Source organism: Muscardinus avellanarius (assembly GCF_963383645.1).
Source record: "Muscardinus avellanarius genome assembly, chromosome: 19".
NCBI lineage: Eukaryota > Metazoa > Chordata > Mammalia > Rodentia > Gliridae > Muscardinus > Muscardinus avellanarius.
The window spans coordinates 43,594,998-43,620,512 of record NC_137805.1 but is presented as its reverse complement, the minus strand read 5'-3'; the positions used below and the strand labels follow the sequence as shown (position 1 = coordinate 43,620,512).

The window sequence follows — 25,515 nt, the reverse complement described above, 5'->3', positions numbered from 1 at the left end:
GCTTCTTGTTTTCTAGAATGAGCAAGAGTTACTTCGGGCAGCCAAGGAGAAGCTGACAGCCCAGGTGGAACATCTGCAAGCATGTGTCGCAGAAGCCAGGGCTCAGGCGAGTGCTGCCGGGGTCCTGGAAGAAGACCTGAGAACGGCTCGCTCGGCACTGAAACTGAAAAATGAGGAAGTTGAGAGTGAGCGGGAGAGAGCCCAGGCATTGCAAGAGCAGGGTGAGCTGAAGGTGGCCCAGGGAAAGGCTTTGCAGGAGAACCTGGCTCTGCTGGCCCAGACCCTGTCTGAACGAGAAGGGGAAGTGGAGAGTTTGCAGGGAGAAATTCAGGAGCTGGAGAAACAGCGGGAAATGCAGAAAGCAGCTCTGGAACTGCTGTCTCTGGACCTGAAGAAGAGGAATCAGGAGGTGGATCTGCAACAAGAACAGATTCAGGAGCTGGAGAGGTGTCGGTCTGTCTTAGAGCATTTGCCCATGGCCGTCCAGGAGCGAGAGCAGAAGCTGACTGCGCAGAGGGAGCGGATCAGAGAGCTCGAGAAGGATCGGGAGACTCAGAGGAACATCTTGGAGCATCAGCTTCTGGAACTTGAGAAGAAAGCCCAGGTGATTGAGTCCCAGAGGGCACAGATTCAGGATCTGAAAAAGCAGCTGGTGACTCTGGAATGCCTGGCTCTAGAACTGGAGGAGAGTCATCACAAAGTGGAGGACCTGCAGAAAGTGATCGAGGAGCTGGAGAGCCAGAGGGAAATGCAGAGGGTGGCTCTGACCCACCTTACGCTGGACCTGGAAGAAAAGGGTCAAGAGCTCCAGGCACAACGCAGCCAGATCCAGGAGCTGGAGAGCCACGGCGCCCTGCTCACAAGAACGCTGCAGGAGAAGGGCCAGGAGGTGGAGTCCCAGGGCCAGCAGATCGAGGAGCTGCAGAGGCAGAAAAAGCACCTGGCTCAGGACCTTGAGAAGAGGGACCAGGAGCTGATGCTGCAGAAGGAGAGGATTCAGGTTCTGGAAGACCAGAGGACTCTGCAGACCAAGATCCTAGAGGAGGACCTAGAACAGATCAAGCTGTCCTTGAGAGAGCGTGGCCGGGAGCTGGCCTCGCAAAGGCAGCTCATGCAAGAGCGGGCGGAAGAGCAGAGCCCCACTAAAACACAGCGTGGGAGCCTAGAGCACATGAAGCTGATCCTGCGTGATAAGGAGAAGGAAGTGGAATGCCAGCAGGAGCACATCCACGAACTTGAGGAGCGCAAAGACCAGCTGGAGCAACAGCTGCAGGGCCTGCACCTGAAGGTGGGGGAGACCAGCCTGCTTCTGGCCCAGAGGGAGCAGGAGATAGTGATCCTGCAGCAGCACCTGCAGGAAGCCAAGGAACAGGGGGAGCTGAAAGAGCAGGCACTTGCGGATCAACTAGAAGAGGCCCAGAGAGCCCTGGCCGAGAGGGACTGTGATCTTGAGGCCCTGCAGCAAGAACAGCAGCAGGCCCAGGGCCAAGAGGAAAGCCTGAAGGAGAAGGCAAGCACTCTGCAGGTTGCTCTGGAGCAGGCCCATGTGACGCTGAAGGAGCACCAGAAGGAGCTGGAGGCGCACAGGGAGCAGGTGCGCAGGCTCCAGGAAGAGCTGGCCCTGGAGGGGCGGCAGGTGCAGGCCCTGGAGGAGGTATTGGGAGACCTGAGGGCTGAGTCTCGGGAGCAAGAGAAGGCTTTGCTGGCCCTTCAGCAACAGTGTGCTGAGCAGACACAGGAGCACGAGGCACAGGCCAGGGCCCTGCGGGACAGCTGGCTGCAGGCAGAGGCTTCACTCAATGAACGGGACCAGGAGCTGGAGGCTCTGCGTGCAGAAAGCCAGTCCTCCCGGTATCAGGAGGAGGCTGCACGGGGCCAGGCGGAGGCTCTGCAGGCAGCCCTCAGCAAGGCCCAGGTTGCCCTGCAGGAGAAAGAGCAGCAGCTCCTTGAACAGGCGGAATTGAGCCGCAGTCTAGAAGCTAGCACTGCCACCTTGCAAACCACGCTGGACGCCTGCCAGGCACATGCCCGGCGGCTGGAGGAGGCCCTGCAGATGCGAGAGTGTGAGATCCAGGACCAAGATCTTCGACATCAGGAGGATGTGCAGCAGCTCCAGCAGGCACTTGCCCAGAGGGATGAAGAGCTGAGGCATGAGAAGGAGCAGGGGCAGCTGCTGGAGAAGTCTCTGGCCCAGAGGAGTCTAGAGAATGAGGTTCAAGAGAAACAGAGCCTGAGGCAAGAGACAGAAGAGATGAGGGGCCTCCATGAGCATCTAAGGGAGCTGCAGCTGACCTTAGCCCAAAAGGAAGAGGAGATCCTGGAGCTGAGGGAGGCCCAGGAAAGAAAGACTCTGGAGTCCTCTCCCCCCAGCCACCTAGCCTCCTCAGTGGAGGAGCCAGCTCCAAAATTGAATTCTTTAGGGCCTACACTGCAGCAGGACTTGGAGCGACTACATGTAGCCCTGAGGCAGACAGAAGCTAGGGAGATTGAGTGGAGGGAGAAGGCCCGGGACTTGGCACTGTCCCTGGCCCAGAGCAAGGCCAGCGTCAGCAGCCTGCAGGAGGTGGCCATGTTCCTACAAGCCTCTGTGCTGGAGCAGGAATCGGAGCAACAGAGGCTGCAGGTGAGTCACTCCTGAGGAATGAGGGATGGGGACAGAGCCCATCTCTGAGCTCAGGGGCTGCCTGCCACCCTCGGCCTTCTGGCACCCCAGAAGGTATGAGAGCTGAGATCCTGAGGACCCAACGTGTGTGGAGCTCAGGCTGCTACATTACCCTGTAAGACAGGCATAGTTCCTGTCTCAGCTACACTAGGAGATAAGCAAGGACAGCACAGTGTGCTTAGTGCCCAGTAGGGGGAGCTCACTGTGCCCCAGGCCTGCTGGAGGGACACCTGAGCTTTCCTGGGGTCAGGTCGCAAAAGGCTTTCTGGTAAAAGTGGTATTTAAGATTGGATCTAAGTCCAGAGTGGTAGCGCACACCTGTAATCCCAGTACTTAGGAGGATGAGACAGGAAGATCACAGGTTTAAGGACAGCCTCAGCAACTTAGCAAGACCCTGTTTGAAAATAAAATAGGGGCCGGGCGTGGTGGTGCACGCTTGTAATCCCCGCGCTTGGGAGGCAGAGACAAGAGGATCGCGCAGGTTCGAAGCCAGCTGCGCGCGCTGACTTAGGAGACGCAGTTTCCAAATAAAAATGTAAAAATAGGTCTGGAAGTGTAGCCCGGAGGTAGAAGGGCTTCCAGGAACCCCAGTACCACCAAAAAAAAAAAAAAAAAAGGAGGAGGAGGAAGAGGAAGAAGAAAGAAGAAAAGAAAAAATAGGGCCGGAGGTATAGCTTGGTGGTAGAATGCCTCTGGGTTCAACCTTCAATACAAAAAAAAAGTAAAGGGACTAGCAAGCACAGGGGTGGGCGCAGGGCCTTGGGAAGAGGAAAAAGGAGGAGAGAGGAGATATGGAGAATGTGTAGAAGGTCTCAGGTTGCCTGGGACCTGGAGGAGCTGTTGGAAAGAGAAGAGAGGACAGCAGAGGCCATGGCTCTCAGGGCTTATAAGTCAAGCAAAGGCTCTGGGTCCCTAGTGGGAAGTGGATGAAGGTTTGGGGCAAGAAAGCGGACACCATCAGAGATATAGTTCAAAAGATCACGATGTGCAACAACAGAGATCTGAAGACACCAACTGGAAGACCAATAGGAGTCCAGGGAGAAGTGAAGACGCATCTCCAGGTCTGAGAGGTTCTAAAAAGTGGAAGAGTAAGGAAAGGGCAGAAAGGAGTCAAAGACAAGCCAGGTGTGGTGGCGCACGCTTGTAATCCCAGTATTCAGGAGGCTGAGACTGGAGAATGGTGGTTCCCGGACAGCCTCAGCTACTTAGTGAAGCCCTCCACAACTTAGTGAGACCGTGTCTCAAAGAATAAAAAATAGGGTAGGGGTATAGCTTGGAGGTCGAATGCCCCTGAGTTCCATCCCCAGATGCGGGGGGGAGGGGGGGTCAAAGACAGCAGCAGGTTTTCTGTCCACTGAGATAAAGAGAAGCAGAATTGAGGAAGAGGAGTGATAAGATGATCTCAGTTTGGAAACAGAGTGAGGCCGCCGTGGGACACTTGCAGGCGATGTCCAGCGGCAGCTCAGGGAGGTCTGAAGTTGAAGGTGAGAGGGGCTGGGAGCAGACTTGGGAGGCATCAGGAGTGAGCAACAAGGGCTCTGGTAGGTCACATGTTAGGGTAGGACTCGGGGGATAGCCTTCAACCCCAAGGTCAAGCTCCAGGCCTTAATCATCTTTGTGCCCCAGCATGAGCACAGAACCTGCAGAGTAGGAAGTTGGAAAAGCTACCCGGAAGCCAAACATAGAGGGGCATTGTTTCTTTTGCCAAGAGAAACTTGGTCCATTTTTTCCAGGGAAATTGACTCTGCATCTTGGTCTCTAGACTAAGCCCCATAGAACTCCCTCCCTCATCCCAGACATACAGCCCATAGGGACTTGCCTTCTGCAGACTCACAGAGCTCTGCTCTTGTAAAAGGGCACTCTTCAGAAGGGATTGCATTTCTGAACTTTGGACTTGATTTGCTGAGTTTAGATCTAGTTCTGCAGTGCATTAGCCATGGGACCCTGGGTTAAGTGTCTTTACTTCTGACTCTTGAATTTTCTGTCAATGAGCTAGGGGGAGATGATCCATATCAAGTACTTAGAAAGAAAGCGATGTGTGGCACTCCATCCCTTCTTTCCCAGTTCATTCCCAGCACAGCAAAAGGAGGTTATGAGCAGTATTCATTCAGTAACCTAACAAAAAACCAAGGTCACTCCCCCACCCCAGCACACACAGGTATCTTTTGGGTATAGCCCTTTTTTGGGAATCATTGTGTTTGTTTTTATTTTAAGCATTTAAAAACAGCTAGGCACTGTTCTCACTTTCTTCTGTTGCCCTGAAAGGAAGCAACTGTTATAATACCCGTTTTATCATTGAGTCATTTTATCATTGAATCAGAGAGGTTCACTCATGCAAAGCCATAGAGCTATACCTGGTCAAGGTGCATTAGCCCTAACAGTCGGCTTTAGAGCTCAGGTTTTTGACCACTTGGCGTTCTCTCTCCCAGGGAGCCTCTGCAGCGCATATACACTCATTTTCTTTTATCTGTTTCTTCTTGGTCATTACTTTTTATGAAACAGGATGCCTAGAAGCTATCCAGCATTAGGGTTTCCCATTAGTCCAAGGTCTTGATCACTCTATGTTTCTTGGAACATGTAATCATTTTATAAATGAGGAATTGGAGCCAGGCATGTTGGTGCACACTTGTAATCCCAGTATGTGGGAGGCTAAAACCAGATGATGGAAAGTTGGAGGAGTAGAAGCCAGCCTCAGCAATGTAGGCCCTCTGCAACTTAGTGAGACACTGTTTCAAAATCGAAATAGGGCTAGGGATATATCTCAGAGGGAGACTGGCACAAAATTTAGCACCACAAAAATAAATAATAAATAAATAAATACGGAATTGGGGTTTGGAATGAGCTCACACTTTTGTTTTTGTTTTTGTACTACTGAGGATTGAGCCCAGGGGCATTCTACCTCCGAGCTGTACCCTAGCACTCTTTTTTATTTTTTTATTTATCCTTTCTTTTTCTTTCCTTCTTTCTTTCTTTCTTTCTTTCTTTTTTCTTTTTTTTTTCTTTTTTTTTTTTTTTTTTTTTTTTTTTTTTTTGTAGTACCAGGAATGGAACCCAGGGCATTCTATCCCTGAGGTACACTCCCAGCCCTTTTTTTTTTGTCTTTTTATTTTTGAAATAGAGTCTCACTGAGTTGTGAAGGGCCTCACTAAGTAGCTGAGGCTGTCCATGAACCGCGATCCTCCCGTCTCAGCCTTCCAAATGCTGGGATTGCAAGCGTGCGCCACCACGCCCGGCTCAGAGTCCCTGCTCTTTTCAAAACACTTCTGCGTCCTAACCTGTTGGCTCTATGTGATACCTAAAATGAGATGGGCGCTCTGGTCCTGGGTCACTTGCCACTTCACCATGGCTCCTTGGGATGATCCTTTTCTGCTCCTTTGCTTTTTCTATCTGGAAAATGAGGTTCTAGACTAGGATAGCTCAAAGGACTCAGGAAAACTAAGACTACAGCCTAGGGAGAAAATTGAAATTTTTTCTTCTGTTGCTGGTATTAGGGATTGAACCCAGGGCATTCTCTCTTTGAGCTATACTCCCAGCCCTATTTTATTTATTTTTTTATTTTGAAACATGGTCTCACTAAGTTGCTGAGAGTCTCATTAAATTGAAGCTGTCCTCAAACCTGCAATCTTTCTGGGTCAGCCTGCCAAGAACTGGGATTATAGGTATATGCCACCATCCTGACTAAACTGGGTTTTATCAGGACAGAGGGTGGGGTGGGGTAGGTCTGGATATGAGTTTGGCATGGTGTGATTTTGTCCTACCTCCATCCCCCAGGAGGAGCTGGAGCTCAGCAGACAGGCTCTAGAGGAGAGGCTACTACACGGCCCAGACTCAACCACCAGAACAGCACAGCAGGGAGAGCAGGTGAGCTGGGGCTGGCGGGGACCCATGGCCCAGGAGAGGCTTGTTCCCCTCCCTTGGGATTTGGGCCCTAAAGCCCAGACCTGCCAAATTATTCTCTTTGCACTCCATCTCTTCCCCTACCTGGGAGCTGGGGGGCTGGCCCGGTGATAAGCACAGGCCTTACCCACAGGGCTCAGGAGTGGAGGCTGAGCCTAATCCTGGACTGGAGGAGAAGCAGATGTGGAAACACAGGCTTGAACACCTACAGCGAGCGGTGGCACAGCTGGAGATTGACCGGAGCAGGCTACAGCGCCACAATGTCCAGCTGCGGACCACCTTGGAGCAGGTGAGTAACTCCCGTCCTCAGCTCCCTCCTCTGGGGTCTGGTGGATGCACATACACTTCTCACACAGCTCCCAGGGCAAGGGTGGGTAAACTACAGCTGTGGGCCAAGTCCTGCTTGCCTGCTGCAACAGGAGAGCCCAATACTGTGGCAGAGCTGGAATGCCACGAAGCCTAAACACTTACTATGGAAAGGTTTTCTGACCTTTGAGCCAAAGGCCTGAAAGGTGGCCTCCCTCTCCTGCCCTGGGAGCACTTCTCTGCGTTCAGGACTGCCTCACACGTGCTCTCCCAGCCCCGGGGCTGCTGTCATTTGACACTTGCCGTGCACATGCACCGGCTCCAAGCCAATGCCTGGTTTCTCACTTGGTCTTGGCAGGTGGAGCGAGAGCGAAGGAAGCTGAAGAGAGATTCCATGCGCACCTCTCGGTCAGGAGCTCCAGAGATCAGCGAAACCATGGCCTCATCACCCACACAGAAGGTTTACCTATTTTCCTCATCTGCACCCCCAACCACCAGTAACTCGGCTCTCTGCATATCCCAGGCCACCCTCGGACATGGAGACGGTCTCTCCAGTCAATCCAGAGGAGCCCCTTCCTGGCTATTCTGCCCCTCTTGGCACAGCTCAGTCTGTCCTTGCCCTGAGGAGGAGGCCTGGCATCAGTGGGTGATGGAGTCAGGGTTCGCAGCCCTGTGTTCTTAGGGAGCCCACATCTGCCGGCTCTCAGACCAGTGCCTCATGCCCAGTAGCAGGACTCACCAGGCCTCGGATGGAATCCATGGCCTAAGGGTGCTGTGTGGTGCTTACTATCCCAGGTGTGCCTAGGAGCTTGACACAGCCTTGCAGATCTCTTAGACCTTATGGTACTCAGTTTACATGATATTTTCTAGAAACAGGCTCTTCGGGGTAAGGTGTTTAGGGTAGATTCCGTAGCCATCAGTTTTTATCTGAGGTATGCCCAGCAGCAGACCCACCCTATGGGCTGGCAGGAAGGGACTGTTTCTGGTGAATGAGCATCTCCAGCTCTCCATCCTCCCTCCTTGAATGAAAACTTCAAAGGACAGACACCATGTCCCAGGGGTGACAAAGCTGATGAGCAGCATACTTCTGTTAAATAAAAAGGTGCCTCAGAGAAGCAGATGCCACCCACGCCTTTTGGACATTCAGCGCGGGTCTCCATGGGTAATGTTCATTATGCTGCTGCAGGCCCGCTCTCCTGGGCCTCTAGCCATGGGACCGTGGTACCCCAGCAAGGTTTATTCAGAGTCGAGGCACTTCTGCCCCATAGCCCTTGCCCAGGCCACCAGGACTGAGCGGAGGTAGCTGAAGGAGGTCTGTGAAGCCCACAGTGGGAAGGTCCATTCCAGCAATGTTGGTATTTGTCTTCCTTAGGATGGAGGAGGAGGACAGAGGGGCTCCTCAGATGCCAAGCATATGGCTGACCTACAGAAAGAGGTATGTCTGGAAGGATCCCTTTTCTAAGCTTTGCAGTCAGATAACGAGGCTTGTGTGCCTCCGGTAGGGAGGGTGGAAGTACGTCTTGCCTTAAGAGAACTTGAGTCTCCCTGAGAGGCAGGAAGCCCCAGCCCCATCACTACCTGGCATATGCTTGGAATAGGAGTGGAACAGAAGGCCAGGTCTAGGTTCACACCTATGAAGGGAACAAAAAAGGAAGGGGGCTGAGAAACCAGTGAGATCCTAGAGCAAGCAGAACCACGCTACCAGCTACCCTTGCTGCACCCTTGCAGGCAGGACCGCCACCAGCATCCAGACAGAAGACCTCATCAACCTCCCCTAAAGGCTCACCCAGGAGTAGTAAGAAGTGTGGAATTTTTATTTCTGAGCCTGTTTTAGAAATCAGTAGTCATAGCCGGGTGTGGTGGTGCACACTTGTAATCCCAGCATTTAGGAGGCTGAGACAGGAGGATCAAAGGTTCAAAGCCACCTTCTGCAACTTAGTGAGGCTTTCAGCAACCCAGTGAAAGCCTGTTTCCAAATAAGAAATAAAATAGACCTGGGGATGTAGCTTAGAGGTAGAATGACTCAATCTACCTCTAGTACCAAAAAGAAATTTGAGTTCAATCTCTAGTACCAAAAAGAAATCAGTAGTCACTCCTGGCAGGGCCTGACTCTGTAGCTAGACTTTAGCGGCTACTTTGAATTCTCTTAAACTCAAAAGCAATCCAGAGTCAGACCTGACAGAGAAAGGCAAGAGAGGCCTCTGGGTATGGATGTGTGGAGGCACTCACCTTGCCCTGGAGCACCGCCTTAGATTTGCACCCTTGACCCCTCTTGCTTCAGCTTGGACCTCTCTGAGAGCACAGGAGCTTCACCTCCTGCTGTCTCAGTTACCATCTGAAGAATGGAAGGCTTAGCCAGTGAGTCTCACACCTGAGTGTACATTAGAACCACCAGGGAACTTTGAAAAAAATAACTGATCTCCAGGCTTTGTCCCAGTCTAATTAAATAAGATTTTTTTTTTTTTTTTTCGTACTGGGGATTGAACTCAGAGGCATTCTACCTCCAAGCTGTACCTTCAGCCCCATTTTATTTCTTATTTGGAAACAGAGTCTCACTAGGTTGCTGACAGCCCTGCTAAGTTTCCAAGGTTGCCTTTGAACCTGTGATCCTCCTGTCTTAGCTTCCATCATGAATATTTAAAAATCTTCCAAAAGGGACTTGATAAGACTTTTTTTCCCTTGGTAATACTGAAGATTGAACCCAGGCCACTCTACCCCTGAGCTACACCCCCAGTAGTGTGTGGGTGTGGGGGGGTGTTGTGTGAGAGACTAAGGACTGGACCCAGGGGCATTCTACCTCCAAACTATACTCATAGCCCTACTTTATTTACTTACTTTATCTATTATGGTACTGGGGATGGAACCCAGGGGTATTCTACCTCCAAGCGACACACCCAGCCTGATTTTTTTTTTTTTTTTTGAAACAGGATCTCACTGAGTTGCAAAGGGCCTTACTAGGAAGCTGAGACTGTGAACTGCAGTTCTCCTGTCTCAGCCTCCCAAATGCTGAGATTACAAGCAGGCACCACCACACCCAGCTCCCTACTTTATTTTTTTATTTTGAAACAAGGTCTCACTAAATTGCTGAGGCTGAGACAATGATCCTCCTGTCTCAGCCTCTTAAGTATTGGGATTACAAGCATGTGGCCCATGCCTGGTTTTATTTCAAAAACAGGGTTTTAAGCCGGGCAAGGTGGCGCACGCTTGTAATCCCAGCATTTGGGAGGCTGAGACTGGAGGATCATGGTTCGAGGACAGCCTCAGCTACTCAGTGAGGCTCAGTGAGGCTCTCTGCAACTTAGTGAGACCCTGTTTCAAAATAAAGAATAAAAAACAGGGCTGGGGGTGTAACTCGGAGGTCAAATACCCCTGGGTTCCATCCTCAGACCCGAAAAAAAAAAAAAAAAAACAAAAACAGGGTTTTGTTAACACATGCAGACTTTGAACCTGTGATCTCCTATCTCAGCCTCTCACATACTGTGATTACAGGTGTGCACCATTGCACCTGGCATGACAAGACTTTACAATGCTGAAAATGTTCTATATCTTGATTGGGATGGTGGTTATATGTGGATATATCCATTATCAGACTCATCAAAATGTATACTTAAAACCTGGGCAAGGATAACATGTCAGTTATCCTTCAATAGAATTAATGAGTTGAGTTTTTTTGTTTGTTTTTTTTTTTTTTTTTGCGGTGCCAGAGATGAAACCCAGGGGCATACTACCTCTGAGCTACACCACCAGCCCTATTTTTTATTATTTATTTTGAAACAGGGCCTCACTATAAGTAGCTGAGGCTGGCCTCGATCCACTATCCTCCTGTCTCAGCCTCCCAGATACTGGGATTACAAGCTTTACCACCACACCTGGGTGGATTTTGTTGTTTTGAAGTTCTCTGTTTGCATCAACTAGGAAGTCAGGCTATGAATCCCTGGATTCTCCGTGAATCCTCAGGACCCTTCTTCCCCAGACACCTGATTCTGAGGTTCATGTTTGTGGTTCATTTGGTTCCAGTGCTGGACCAAGAGTCACGGGTGCTCAGGGCAGAAGAGTTGGGACAGCTTCCGGCCCTCAACTGATCTCCCTCTTGGTTTTCCTGCTCACCAGGTAGCCCTGTTGCGAGCCCAGCTGGCCTTGGAGCGGAAGCAGAGGCAGGACTACATCGCCCGCTCAGTACAGACAAGCCGTGAGCTAGCAGGCCTGCACCACAGCCTGTCCCACTCCCTCCTCACCGTGGCCCAGGCGCCGGAGGCCACTGTCCTGGAGGCTGAGACCCGGAAGCTGGATGAGTCTCTGACTCAAAGTCTGACGTCCCCAGGGCCAGTCCTGCTACACCACAGGCCCAGCACTAGCCAGGCCACCCCCAGGTAGCAGTCGCAGCCAGGCAGGGTCCAGGCCAGCTTAGTGACAGAGGACTGCAGAGCGGGTCATGGCCCCTCCACACAGCTACAGATTTACCAGAGGAAAGGTCTGGCCGTCACCCAACCTGGGAGTCCCAGGTCAGCTGGCATTCCCAGGAAGAGGACGGAGACCTGCAAGGCTGAAGAGGGTCCCCACTCATATAGGGATGAGGCAGATCCCATTTGCTGCTAACCCCCAGAGTCGCCCAAGGGCTGACTCGTCCTGTCTTACCACCAGGCGCAGACAGTGAGCCCACACTAGGTCCGGAGGCTTCAGCAGCACCAGCAGTGTGTGGTGTCCCAGCCAGCTTGAGAGCGTTCTAGGCACATGAAGTGCAGGGAGGCTTGGCACCCTCTCATCTAGGATCTACTTTCCCAGCACTTCACCTCTCCCTCACCTTCACCTTCAACAATAAACGCGGCGTCTTTGCATTAGTCCTCTGCTGCTGTCTCCACCTGTGTACCTGAGCAGCACAGCACATCATGGGAATTATTTAAGAATTTATTAATTCAGGAAATTGCTGAGTCCTGTCCGGTGGCATGAACTTATTGTATGCGGTGCATCCACAGGACAAAGACTCCATCCACAAAGAGCCTGGAGTCCGTCAGATGTGCTCCTGTGGGCTGACTAAGGCCTGGAGGCTCCAGGGACTGAGGGAGGTGTGAATTGGCCCTTGAGGGACAGGAGCTGGGTGCTGCCTGGCACACTGAGAAGGCTGGTCTGGCTGAGGCAGCGGGTGGGCAGTGAAATTGGAAGTGTGTGCATTTTGGAGATCCTCTAGTTCTAATTCTTGGACAGTACGGAACCAGCAAATATTCTTGACTTAAAAATGGGCTCTGCCGGGCGTGGTGACACATCCTTGTAATCCCTGTGCTTGGGGGGCAGAGACAGGAGGATTGTGCAGGTTCGAAGCCCGCCACGCTGACTTAAGAGACCCTGTTTCCAGTTTTGTTTGTTTGTTTGTTTGTTTGTTTGTTTGTTTGTTGGTTGGTACTGGGATTCCTGGAAGCCCTTCTACCTCCGGGCTACACTCCCAGACCTTTTTTTTTTTTTTTTTGGAGACAGGGTCTCTTAAGCCAGCGCGGCTGGCTTCAAACCAGCACGATCCTCCTGTCTCCGACTCCCAAGCGCGGGGATTACAAGTGTGCGCCACCATGCCTGGCCCTGTTTCCAAATTTTAAAAAAAAGTATAAGCCGGGCGTGGTGGCACACGCTTGTAATCCTCGTGCTTGGGAGCGCAAGTCAGGAAGGCGCTCGGCTCACAGCCTGTGCTGCTTCCCACCCTGCTGAGCACAGTGCATCGCCCGCCCATGGTCATCCTGTATTCCAAACTGCACACACTGACAAGGCAGCTGTTGGGGTCCGGCTGTGATCTCGGGGTCGCCTGGAATTCAGTTAGCTTTCCTGGCTTTGATGCTTATGGAGAAGAGCACAGGTTCCAGTGCAGAGGGGCTGGGCCCACTGGAGAGGGAGACCCAGCAGAAAAAGGACACAGATGCAGCCAAAGCCCAGGGCCTTCCACCAACCTCTGCAGCTCTGGACACAAGGTGGCCTCCTGCTCATCAGGGTTTTCAGGGCTCATTTAAAGTGCTCACCAAGAGCCAGGCGTGGTGGCGCACGCTTGTAGTCCCTGCGCTTGGGAGGCTGAGACAGGAGATTCGCACTGGTTCGAAGCCAGCCTCAGCTACTTAGTGAGGCTCTCAGCAACTTAGTGTGACCCTGTTTCCAAATAAAATATAAAAATGAGTATAGCCCAGAGGTAGAAAAGCCCCTGGGTTCCACCCCCCGTACCACCAAAAATAGATAAATAAAGTGCTCACCAAACCAGGCAGGCAGCCCTGGGAAAGCCAGGTTTGCAGACATTGCTGCCTGTCAAGCAGTGGCAGGCAGGACTCTGCAGCTCTGGGCCCAGTGGCAGGACTTCCAGAAGTAGCTGTGGAGATGGCGAGACTCCAGATCTCCACAGCTTGAAGGTGTCATTCAGTCCCTGGAGGTCCCAGTTAGCTTAGCTGGCCTGGGGCTAGGTGATGCCTTCTACAGAGCTGGCCTGCCATTCCTCTGCACAGCCCAGGAGAGAGTAGAGACGCCTGCCTGCCAGGCTTTGTGCAGCCTGGGGACAGCCTCCACTGCCAACAGCCCCCCACCATGGCTCACAGGCGAGCCCCTGCACCAGCAGCAGAATGGGGAAGGCCATTGCCAGCAAAAGACCCTCCTCCCAGCAATCCCACGGGAGCCTGCGGCCTATGCCTGTGACAGTAGCCAGGGGTGGAGGGCCACCTGTATCACACAAACGTGCTGCATGCTGGCCCCAAAGACACCTGGGTCCATTGAAAGGGGAGCAGGTGAACCCTAGGTTGAACAACACCTTCAGTCAAAGCGGACAGCTGAGACAGACAACCAACTCCCTGGAGGCTGACATTGGACAGCAGGACTCAAGGTTGCAGAGGACAGGTGCTCAAATGCCACAGGTTTCTCCACACAAATTCCAGTCAAGAAACCATCTGGGGACTAGGGACCCCTCCGCCTTCCTGTGAAAGAAACTTCAAAGACTTTTTTTCCGGGAAGTTTCCCCTTCCCCTGAGATGGTTAATAAATTTGTTTCTCTATACATAATAAAAGTGATTCTCCTGAAAGATGATTTTTTTTTTTTTGGTAGTACTGGGGTTCCTGGAAGCCCTTCTACCTCCGGGCTACACTCCCAGACCTATTTTTACATTTTTTTTTATTTGGAAACAGGGTTTCCTAAGCCAGCGCGTGCGGCTAGCTTCGAACCTGCACGATCCTCCTGTCTCTGCCTCCCAAGCGCGGGGATTACAAGCGTGCGCCACCACGCTCGGTGAAAGATGATTTAAAAAAATAGGAGCCGGGCATGGTGACACATACCTGTGATCCCAGGAGGGAGGCTGAGACAGGAGGATTGTAGGTTCAAGGCCAGCCTCAGCAATTTAGTGAGGTCCTCTGCAACTTAGACTGTTTCAGAATGCCTCTTGGGCTCAATCTCGAGTACCACCAAAAAAAATTAATAAATAAATAGGGCTGGAGGTGTAGCTCAGAGATAGAACGCCCCTGGGCTCAATACCCAGTACCACACATAAGCTATATATCTATGTTTCAAAAATGCCATAATGGGTTGAGTGTCACAGGCGAGATGGTGCACTGCCCACGCCTGCGGGGTGCTTAGATCTTTGTGAGCTCCCTTTTATTTCCAGACACTCAGTACACAGTACCCTCTGGGAGGCCGGTAAATGTGCTTGCTGTTTTATGAGAGGTATTTGTCTTTTGTTAGACTGTATGTGGTCATTAGGCAGCAACATGGGTAGAATGTAGAGAATATTTGTTTAAGATACTCAGCAACTAGCCGGGCGTGGTGGCACACGCTTGTAATCTCAGCATTCAGGAGGCTGAGACAGGAGGATCACGGTTCGCGGACAGCCTCAGCTAATTAGTGAGGCCCTCTGCAACTCAGTGAGACCCTGTTTCAAAATAAAGAATAAAAAATAGGGCTGGCAGTGTAGCTCGGAGGTAGAATGTCCCTGGGTTCCATCTCAAGTACCACACCCCCCCAAAAAAAATTAATACTCAGCAACTGAAAACTTTCATTAACTGAGTTATATGGTTATTTTTATTTTATTTTTATTGCACTCAGGGGCATTCTACCTCCAAGCTTGTAGCCCAGACCTTTTTTTATTTCTGTTTTGAAACAGGGTCATCTTAGGTTGCTGAGAGCATAGCTAAATTGTTCAGGCTGTCCTCAAACCTGCGATCCTCTTGTCTCAGCCTCCCAAATACTGGAAGTACAGGCATGTACCACTGCACTCAACTTTTAAGTGTGTGTGCATTGCTGAGGAATAAACTCAGGGGAATTCTACCTCTGAGCTACCCCTCCAGCCCTATTTTATTTTTGTTTGAAACAGGGTCCCACTAAGTTGCCAAGACAAATCATGAACCGTGATTCTCCTGTCTTAGCCTCCCAAGTATTAGGATTACAAGTGTGTGCCACAAATGCCTGTTTTGTTTTTGTTTTGCAGTACTGGAGATTGAAACCAGGGGCATTCTACCTCTGAGCTATACCCCCAGCCCTATATTTTATTCTTTTTTTTTCTATTTTAATTTTGAAACAGATTCTCATTAGATTTCTAGAATCTCACTATGTTGCTGAGGCTGTCCTCAAACTTGTGATCCTCTTGTCTCAGCCTCCCAAGTATTGGGATTACAAGTATGCATCACCAGGCCCGGCTAATATGAGTCATTTCTAAATAAAGATAATACAGATATATGGCTTTTCTTATGTTATTTTTATATAATGCAAATTAAGTTTACTAAATCACTCACAGTAATCCCTCTAAAAATGAAGATTTTTATAATACATTATTACACATGTCCTTTTCTCTATAGAAAACAGCATCAGTATAAATGCCAGGATAAAGTGTTAATGAAAGAACATTGAGAGTGCAAAGTAGCACAGATTACTAGGTATATTAGAAAAATCTTGTGATTTCTTCAAAAAACCTGAGGTTAGTACTGCTGTTATTTTACAGAAGGCAAATGCAAACTCAGACTGGCAGGGCCAGAAAGTAAGGCCTGAGCTCCCGAGTCTGCGAAGCGGTGCCTCCCTCAGTGCAAACAGCCTTCTGTACCTGTGGAATCCCAAACATAGCGTGCTCACACCCCAGAGCTCGGCAGCACAGTGTGAAACAATTGGCCCATTCACACCGTCCGCATCTCGTCTCCAAAAGTTTTTCAGGGTGGTTACATCTTGGGAACCGATTGCTGAACTGGCACGCGTCGCAGTAATGATCTAAGTTGTCTGTGCCCCACTTGAGCTCCTCATGGTTGGGAGTTAACCACTAAGTCCTAGACACAGTTTCCCCACCACATTTGCTGCACAAAACAGTATTCACTCACGGAAAAAATTCCTCCTTAAACCAGTGCAAAAGCTCCAGCAAAAGAAAATCTTCCTCACTTATATTAGAACCTTTATCCAATTTTCTAGCTCTGGATAACTTTTCTTGCGATTTCCTCTTTAGTTCTTTGACTGGAATACAAGCCAAAGCCTTCTCCTGGAGAACGGGATTTTCAGAGTAGTACATGCTGAATATTGGACTGAAGAATTCTTACGACGACTGAATCAGCCATAATCTTTGGAACTGAGGAGGGGAGTGACAGCCCTCGGCGGTCCCCTGTGCGCTGGGTCAACACGTTAGTATCTGAAGACCGTGTCGCAGGCAGCTGGCTCCTGCCTGTGGGTTGTTGAGCTGATTCTACTCTGAGGCTCTTAATCGATTCATCCAATCGGCTACTTCTCTCCATGGCAATCAGGTCACGGATTTTTTGCAGCTGTTCCACTGAAGCTTTTTTTAGGAAAAATAAGATGTGTTTCTCCCTCTTCAAAGCCCATTTCAAAGAAACATTCAACCGCTCCTCTGACAGGCAAGAGTCTAGCAGAAGAAGTTGCATTTCCAATCCGGATAGATCTGTATTTTTCATCATTAGGGTTTCTAAGGATGTTGTAGGTGAGAAGCGGCTTGGAGGCCTCCAGGAAGGTCTCTGGGGTGTTCTGGCAGAGCTCGGCCACGGCCGGGACGCCACCCCCCGGGAGCTGCCCAGCACCGCCGCCACCATGCCCGAGCACCGCTGGCGTTGCCGCCCCTCGCGCCGCCGCCTGCAATCTATTTTATTCTTTAGTTTTGAAATAGAGTCTAAGTTTGGAAGGCCTCACTGGGTAGCTGAGGCTGGCCATGAACCTGCGATCTTCCTATCTCAACCTCCACACCCGACTTACTTGTTTGGTTTTAATTGTCTCACTAAGTTGCTGAATATCTTGCTACTGAGGTCCTCAAACCTGCAATTCTCCTGTTTCAGCCTTCCAACTGGTATTATAGACATACACATGCCTTCCCACTACATACACACACACACACACACTTTTTTTCCCATGGTGCTGGAGATTGAACCCAGGGGCATTCTACTTCTGACCTACACCCCCATCCGATTTTTTTTCCTTTATTTATGAAACAGGGTCTCACTAAGTTGCAGAGGGGCTCACTAAGTAACTGAGGCTGGCCGCAAACCCAGATCCTCCTGTCTCAACCTCCCAAGCATGCGTCACCACGCCCGGCTCACACACACACTTCTAATTACCAGTTTTCAGAGTGAAGGACAATCCTCTGGTCTCAGCCTCCTGAACACTGGGATTTCAAGTGAAATTTTCTTTCTCTTTGACTATCATTGTGGACTCAGGAATATATTCACTGTGATTCAATCATAGCAATAACTATTTTGGACGCTCAAAAATGTTTCTTTTCTTTTTGGTGCTAGAGATTGAACCCAGGGATATCCCACCCCCAACTCTTCATTATTTATTTTATTTGAAACAGAGTACTGCTAAATTGCTGAGGGCCTTGCTGAGTTGCCAAGGCTGGCCTTGAACCTACAGTCCTCCTGTCTGAGCTTCCCAAGTACTGGGATTACAGGTGTGCACCACCACATCCAGCAATGTCCCAAGTTTTTATTTTAGGTTCTTTTTCCATTTCTTTCTTTTTTTTTTTTTTTTTGTGGTTCTGGGGTTCCTGGAAACCCTTTTACCTCCGGGTTACACTCCCAGCCCTATTTTTATACCCTTTTTTATTTAGAAACAGGGTCTCTTAAGCCAGCGCGGCTGGCTTTGAACCTGCGCAACTTCGAACCTGCACGATCCTCCTGTCTCGACCTCCCAAGCATGGAGATTATAAGCGTGCGCCACCACACCTGGCTTCTTTTCTTTTTTTTTTTTTTTGTGTGTGTGTATGTGTGTGGTACTGGGGATGGAACCTAGGAGCCTTCTACACTCCCAGACCTATTTAGTGTGTGTGTGTGTGTGTGTGTGTGTGTGTGTGTGTGTGTGTGTGTGTGTGTTACTGGGGATGGAATCCGGGGGCCTTTCTACCTCTAGGCTATACTCCCAGACCTATTTTACACTTTATTTGGAAACAGGGTCTCACTAAGTTGCTGAGAGCCTCAGTAAGTAGCTGAGGCTGGCTTTCAACCTGTGCAATCTTCCTGTCTCAGTCTCCCAAGTGCTGGGATTACAAGCTTGCACCACCACACCCAGCTCTATTTTATTTTTTTTTAATTTTTTATTGGCGCATTATATTCATACATCATATTGGGGTAAGAAACTTGTGTGGACATTCATGTACACATCACTCATTTAGCCCCTACCCAATTCTCACCCCATTCCCTCCCCATCCCTTGTTCCCATGCTTGGCTTAGTAATTGACTTCAATATGTTTAAGTACATTGTGTGTTTTAGAGAATTTCCTTCTTCCTCCTATCCCCTCATTTAGGTTGTCTTGTTTGCTCCTCTATAGGATTTCCTTTTTCATCTAGAGTTCCTCCTATGATCCATTTCTCCCTAGCTTTCACATATTAGAGAAAGCATCTAATTTCTTATTTTTTGTGACTGACTAATCTCACTTAGCATGATGTCCTCCAGTTCCATCCATTTCTCTGAAAATGATGTAATTGAGTTTTTTTTTAATGGCTGAGTAAAATTCCATTGTGTACATATCCCACAGTTTTGTAATCCATTCATCTGTTGATGGACATCTTGGCTGGTTCCATAGTTTGGCTATGGTGAATTGTGCAGCTATGAACATAGATACACATGCATTAGCTTGGTAGTTTGGTTTCTTTTCTTTGGGGTAGATACCCAGAAGTGGTATTGCTGGATCAAATGGTAGATTTGTTCCCATTCTTCTGAGGATTCTCCATACTGTTTTCCAAAGTGGTTGCACTAATTTGCAATCCCACCAACAATGATTTAGGGTTCCCACTTCTCCACAACCTCGCCAGCATTTTTTGTTGTGTTTTGAATGATTGCCATTCTAGTTGGAGTTAGGTGAAATCCCAGGGTAGTTTTGATTTGCATCTCTCTGATTACCAATGATGTTGAGCATTTTTCATGCATTTATTGGCTATTTGAATTTCTTCTTTCGTGTCTATTTAGTTCACTTGCCCATATTTTTATTAGATTTTTTTTAGTGTTAAGTTTTTTGAGTTCTCTGTATATTATAGATATTAGTCCTCTATCAGAGATGTAGGTGGCAAAAATCTCCCATTCTGTTGGCTCTCAGTTGAGGGTCTTGACAGTTTTCTTTGCAGAACAGAAGCTTTTCAGTTTCATGCAATCCCACGTATTGATTCACCTTTTAATTTGTTGTGCCTTTGGGGTCTTGTTGAGAAAGTGTTTATCTGTGCCTATGTGTTGCAGTGTTGGACCTATGCCCTCTTCAAGGAGCTTCAAGGTCTCTGGTTTAATTTCCAAGTCTTTGATCCATCTTGAATTGACTCTTGTGCAGGGTGAGAAAGTGGGATTAATTTCCAGTTTTTTGCATATGGTTAACCAGTTTTGCCAACACCATTTGTTGAACAGGCTATCTTTTTTCCAGTGTATGTTTTTGGCCCCTTTGTCAAAAATCAATTGGGTCTTTTTTTCTTTTATTTTTTAATTTTTTAATTTTTTTTTTTTTGTGGGTCTGGGAATGGAACCCAGGGGCATTTGACCTCCGAGCTACATCCCCTGCCCAATTTTTTATTCTTTATTTTGAAACAGGGTCTCACTAAGTTGTGGAGGGCCTCACTAAGTAGCTGAGGCTGTCCGCAAACCAAGATCCTCCCGTCTCAGCCTCCCAAATGCTGGGATTACAAGCGTGTGCCACCACGCCTGGCTCTGGGTCTTCTATTCTGCTCCATTGGTCTATGTATCTGCTTTTGTGCCAGTACCATGCTGTTTTTATTACTATGGCTTTGTAGTATAGTTTAAAGTCAGGTATTGTGATTCCTCCTGCATGGTTTTTGTTGCTGAGAACTACTTTGGCTATTCTGGGTTTTTTGTTATTCCAAATAAATTTAAGCACTGATTTTTCTGTGTCTGAGGAATGATCTTGGTAGCTTAATGGGCATTGTGTTGAATCTGTAGGTCACTTTTGGAAGGATGGCCATTTTAATGATATTTATTCTGGCTATCCATGAACATGGAAGATATTTCCATCTTCTAAGATTTTCGATTTCTTTTTTCAATGTTTTATAATTTTCTTTGTAGAAATCTTTTACCTCCTTGCTTAAGTTTATTCCTAAGTATTTTATTTTGTGTGTGTGTGAGATCTCTATTTTATGTTTTATTTGGAAACAGGATCTTTCTAAGTTGCTGAGAGCCTCACTAAATTGACAAAGCCGGCTTTGAACCTGCAATCCTCCTGTCTCAGCCTCCCAAGTACTGGAATTACAACAATGCACTACCACACTCAACCAATATATCAATTTATTTTATTTATTTATTTATTTATTTTTGCAGTGCTAGAGATGGAACCCAGGGGCATTCTACCTCTGAGTGACACCTCTACCCCTATTTTTTATTCTTTATTTTGAAACAGGGTCTCATTGAGTTGCAAAGGACCTCCCTAAGTAGTAGCGGAGCCTGTCTTCAGACTGCGATCCTCCTGTCTCAGCCTCCCAAATGCTGGGATTACAAATGTGGCCACCACACCCGGCCCCAATATACCAAATTTGATGCTTAGATTTTCTTTGTACTTTTCTTGTCCAGACCACGAACCTTCTAGTGGAAAAAGAAGTACTTGGAAAATAAAATCTACTACTTGAAAGGTTGAGGCAGGAGGGTCACAAGTTCAAGGCCAGCCCGAATAACATAGCAAAATCCTGTCTCAAGAGTAAAAAAAGAAAACAAAAAAAAAAAACACAAAAAAAACAGATGGGGTAATGCATGCCTGTGATCCTAGTACTGGGATTGGGAGGATGAGACAAGAGGATCGCAGGTTTGAGGACAGCCGCAGCAATTTAGTGAGATTCTCGGTAACTTAGCAAGACTGTTTCAAAAATAAATAAGGCTGGGGTTATACCTCAGAGGTAGAATGTCTTGAGTTCAATCCCCAGTATCAAAAAAAAAAAAAAAAAAAAACTCACTAGGTTCCATTCCCCAGTACTTAAAAAAAAAAAAGATTACAATGGTAAATCTTACCATTGTATTTTTCCATAATGCATATGCTTTGCAACCAGACATGGTTGCTCATGCTTGTAATCTCAGTACTTGGAGGCTGAAACAGGAGGATTAGCTACGTAGTGAGACCCTGTTTCAACAAATAAAAAGACTAAAATATAGGATTGGAGGTACAATGCCCCTGGTTCCATCCCCAGTACTGCAAATAAATAAAACACACACACACACACACACACACACACACACACACACACACATATGGTTAAGGGTGTATCTCAAAGATTGAATGCCCCTGAGTTTATTCATCAACACAAATAATAATAATAAAGTACTAATATTATAATTCAACCTGTTGAGTGAAGTTTAATTTTTTTGTCATTAGAAAATATACTACAAGCCGGGCATGGTGGTGCACACTTGTAATCCCAACATTTGGGAGGCTGAGACAGGAGGACCCAGGTTCACAGCCAACCTCAGCTACTACTTAGTGATGACCTTTGCAACCCAGTGAGACCCTGTTTCACAATAAAGACTAAAAAGTAGGGCTGAGGGTATTGCTCAGAGGTAGAAAAAAAAAAAAAAGAAAATATCCTACAAAGGATGCCTGGTCAATGAAGAGCGCTCTAAAGGAATTTGAAATAATTATTTTTCTAGAAGTTCTCTTATCAAACTGATACCCAGTTAGGTTCATGTAATTTGTTTTCAATTTTACCCAGTTTTCATTCAATTTTATTTTTTTATAAGATGTAATCTAAGAGCCATATGGTGCTACAGTTGCTGTTAACAGAATGTAGCACTTTAATGCCACTGGGAATTCAGTGAGAGAAATAAACTAAGGCTCTATGAGCCAGCAGAGTGACCTCCATCAGGTCTACTTGAAGACCAACCCCGCTCTTCCACACCAAGATTCCTTTGGCTATCTTTCTGCTTCCTGGGGCCACCAGTGTAACCATCTGAGCCATAGATAGCAACCTTCCCTTCACACTGCAGCTTAAAGATGATCTCGTCTTCTGATGGGAATTTTTGTGTGACGCCGAGGTACAAATATTTGTCATCCCAGTAATGGGACCACCTATTGAGCTCGTCTGCCCCAAAACCAAACACGGATACCTGGGAGACAGGATAAGACAGAGTTAGCTATGGGGTAGCAGGCTGGATCCTATTCTGTCCACGCACACATGCCATTTCTTCAGCAAATTTCACTCAACCCCCAGTGAACAGGTTTCCTCGTGGGGCTGGCAGGAGGAAGGAGTTCACCTTGTCTAGGGGAGATGGACTCAAGAGTGATCCCAGAGCCCAGGAAAGAGAGGATCAGCTAGCTTCTTCCCGTCGTATTAGGAGACGAGAAGGACATTCCAGGTGTGTGAAGGCGTAAGGCAGCTGGTATGCCTGGGGAAGAAGCCCTGGGTGGGAGAGCTTGGGAGGGGTCATATCATACAGGTAATTGAAAGCCAGGCAGAAAAATGTAGAGATAACAAAAATCAGCGGGGCATGGTGGTGCATGCCCTGTAACCCCAGTATTTGGAGGGCTAAGACAAGGGAATCGCAGGTTCAAGGACAGCCTCAGCAACTTAGTGAGGATCTCACTTAACTAGTGAGACCCTGTTTCTAAATTAAAAATAAAATAGGGCTGGGCTGGGGGCACAGCTTGGATGTAGAATGCCTCTGGGTTCAACCTCCAGTACCAAGGGGGAAGGGGAAGGCCTTGGGAAGACAAAAAATTTTAGTGGATGGGCATAGTGGCTCATGCTTATAATCTCAGTACTTGAGAGGCTGAGACAGGAGGATTGCTGGTTCAAGGCCAGCCTCAGCAATTTAGCAAGACTCTAAAATAAAATATAAAGGGCTGGGGGTATGGTTTAGAGGTAGAATGCCCGTGGGTTCAATCCCCAGTACCAAAAAAAGAGAAAGAAAAAGTTTTAGTGGCAGAGGAATGAAGGTCTGTGGGTTGCGGATGTCGTCTTACCTGGTCACAGGTGTGCAAAGCATAAATCAGAGTCACAAACCCCAAGGATGGATACTGACCCAGATTTTTCAGCCAACGTTCCTGGATATACTTGAGGAAGGAGAGGCTGAGCACCTGTGGGCGGGAGAAGGGGCGTTGTTCAGAGTCCTGCCCCAGGGACTCCCGCGACCATGTCTTCCTCCTCGCACTTTTCCTTCCTGGGTCCTCACCTGGTCGGTTTTAGCAGTAGGCTGGATCATCTGGAATCTGAAAAGTGATTAGGGTGGGGAGACTTTAGCCACTTAACACAGAGCCCAGGCTTGGCAGGCCTCCTCCGTTAGACATTCAGGAGGCTCGCTTTGTAGTTCCCACAGCACTCCCTAGATTGCCCTCCCTCGCTGACGTACCCAGGGTTTTTCGGCTTCCAGGAATAGGTATGTTCACGCAGTATGCTCATGGCCCACTGCAGGCCAGATGAATTCAATGGCTGCAGCAGCAGCTGGGTGCCAGGCTCCTGCATTCTGGCCATCTCAGGCAGCATAACTCGAATGGTGGTCCTGTTCCCCACATCTTTCTCAAAGCCTTGGACAGGGGCCTGGTTCATCCTGGGAAGGAGAGCAGGGTGCTCAGCAGGAGGAGGAGGGAGGCTTGGCCTGGACTTCCTATTCTCTGCCTCCTGCCCTGTACCTGAGCACTATGGCATGCTGGTTAATCCTGTAGCCCAAACCAGAGCCCAGCAGAGACCTCGAGTTTCCCACCACTGCACAGGTTCGGCAACGGAGCCTCACCCAACTAGAGGGCTGTGTGGCAGGTGCCTCCTTCAGTGACTTGCTCAGACCCTCCTTCATTGACTTGTGGTCCAGAAGTCCCTAGGAACACAGGAAGGGGTTTAAGGGCTTATTCCAGGTCCCCTGCTACCTGTAGGTTAGGGCCTGGGCAATGAGGGAAAGGTGGCCAGAGCCCAGGGCATGGCGGGAGTTGGGCAGGGGCAGAAGCAGGCACTGACCAGCCACCATATCAGAGCATTAAAAGACAGGAATTCTGGCCCCTCCACGGGCTCAATGTTCTTTTCAAAGTATCTGTCGAACCACGAAGATTCGCCAGCTGTGTGCAGGCAGCGGGAACATTCCTGGTCTTGAAACAAGCAGAGACAGCGTCGGGAAGCGTCTCGGATGCACTGGCAGGTCCTCGGGGACACTGTGTCCGTGTCATAGAGGTTGTCCAGTCTCAGCTTCTGGCCCAGGAACGAGGTCATCAGATACAACGAGAGCATGAAGGCGGCCACCAGACACGTGCCCCAGCGCCGGATCTTCATTGCTGGCGCTGACAGCAGCCCTGGGAGACAGCAGATTGGCTCTGACACCTGGCATGGCAGAGGAGGGGCCCTGGGGCTGACATCCCCATCATCTCACCGCCACATCACACCTCCCCACACGTTGCCCCAGGCTCCCAACCAACCTGCTCATCACAGAGAGAGGTGCTGAAGCTGGCTCCGAGGCTCCACGGGGAGGGGAGGAGAGACCGGAGCAGTGACTGTCCTGTTGGCTCCTCAAAGGGATCTGGGTCTCCCCCGGGCCGGCAGTGCCAGGGACTTCATCACAGAGGTCACATTGTGACTTCCTCCACGCACTCAGGATCAAGGATCTCTCTTTTACTTTGGCATTTAGCCCCAAAGACAGGACAGGGAAACATTGAGAATCCAGTGACAGCAGGGTAAGGAGAGAGGATGTGCAGGTGTCAAGGCCGCAGGGGCCGGGCAGGAGCCAGAGGGGGATAAGGATGCTCAGAATATCTTGGGCCACAGAGAATTTATCATCTTGACCAAAGTAACTATTTGGTAACTTCAACCCTTAAAACCTTCCAGGGTTGACTTTTCTTTTTTTTTTTTTTTTTGTGAGTCTGGGGATGGAACCCAGGGTCATTCAACCTCCGAGCTACACCCCCTGCCCTATTTTTTATTCTTTATTTTGAAACTGGGTCTCACTGAGTTGCAGAGGGCCTCACTAAGTGGCTGAGGCTGTCCGCGAACCGCGATCCTCCAGTCTTAGCGTCCTGAATGCTGGGATTACAAGTGTGTGCCACCACGCCCAATTACTTTTCTTTTTTGAGAACTGTAACCAATGTAAATATATGTCCCCCCTAATTTTTTTGTTTAATCACATTGTCCAGAAAGGGTTTTGTTTTTGTTTTTGTGGCATTGGGGCTGGAACCCAGGGTCATTCTACCTCCAAGCTAACCCCCTAGACCAGTTTTATTATTTTACTTTGAAACAGGGTCTCACAAAGTTTCACAAGGTCTCACTAAGCT

At 48.8% G+C, this 25,515-nt stretch overlaps 2 protein-coding genes and 1 pseudogene across 4 annotated transcripts in view; 1 reads left to right on the top strand and 2 right to left on the bottom strand.

Annotated features, from left to right (window-relative positions):
- Positions 1-11,239, top strand: part of CEP250 (centrosomal protein 250) — a gene marked incomplete at both ends in the record, with an annotated part of 46,197 nt that extends 34,958 nt beyond the window's left edge. For both annotated transcript variants that reach the window (XM_080716197.1, XM_080716196.1), the window contains 6 exons: positions 17-2,623; positions 6,434-6,523; positions 6,693-6,848; positions 7,224-7,325; positions 8,238-8,300; positions 10,976-11,239. In XM_080716197.1, the coding sequence (XP_080572323.1) occupies positions 17-2,623; positions 6,434-6,523; positions 6,693-6,848; positions 7,224-7,325; positions 8,238-8,300; positions 10,976-11,239 (3,282 nt within the window). The remainder of the gene's footprint in view (positions 1-16; positions 2,624-6,433; positions 6,524-6,692; positions 6,849-7,223; positions 7,326-8,237; positions 8,301-10,975) is intronic.
- Positions 11,240-15,883: 4,644 nt separating this feature from the next.
- Positions 15,884-16,891, bottom strand: LOC308277358 (peptide-N(4)-(N-acetyl-beta-glucosaminyl)asparagine amidase-like; annotated as a pseudogene). Its single transcript has one exon. The product of its transcript is annotated as a peptide-N(4)-(N-acetyl-beta-glucosaminyl)asparagine amidase-like (transcript).
- A 5,212-nt stretch (positions 16,892-22,103) lies between these two features.
- On the bottom strand, positions 22,104-24,523 carry LOC308277357 (CMP-N-acetylneuraminate-beta-galactosamide-alpha-2,3-sialyltransferase 2-like; the record flags this gene model as incomplete). Its single annotated transcript, XM_080716521.1, has 6 exons — positions 22,104-22,373; positions 23,230-23,343; positions 23,439-23,475; positions 23,616-23,813; positions 23,896-24,077; positions 24,215-24,523. The coding sequence occupies 6 exons, from the start codon at positions 24,521-24,523 to the stop codon at positions 22,104-22,106; spliced, it is 1,110 nt and encodes a 369-aa protein (XP_080572647.1).
- Positions 24,524-25,515: the final 992 nt, after the last annotated feature.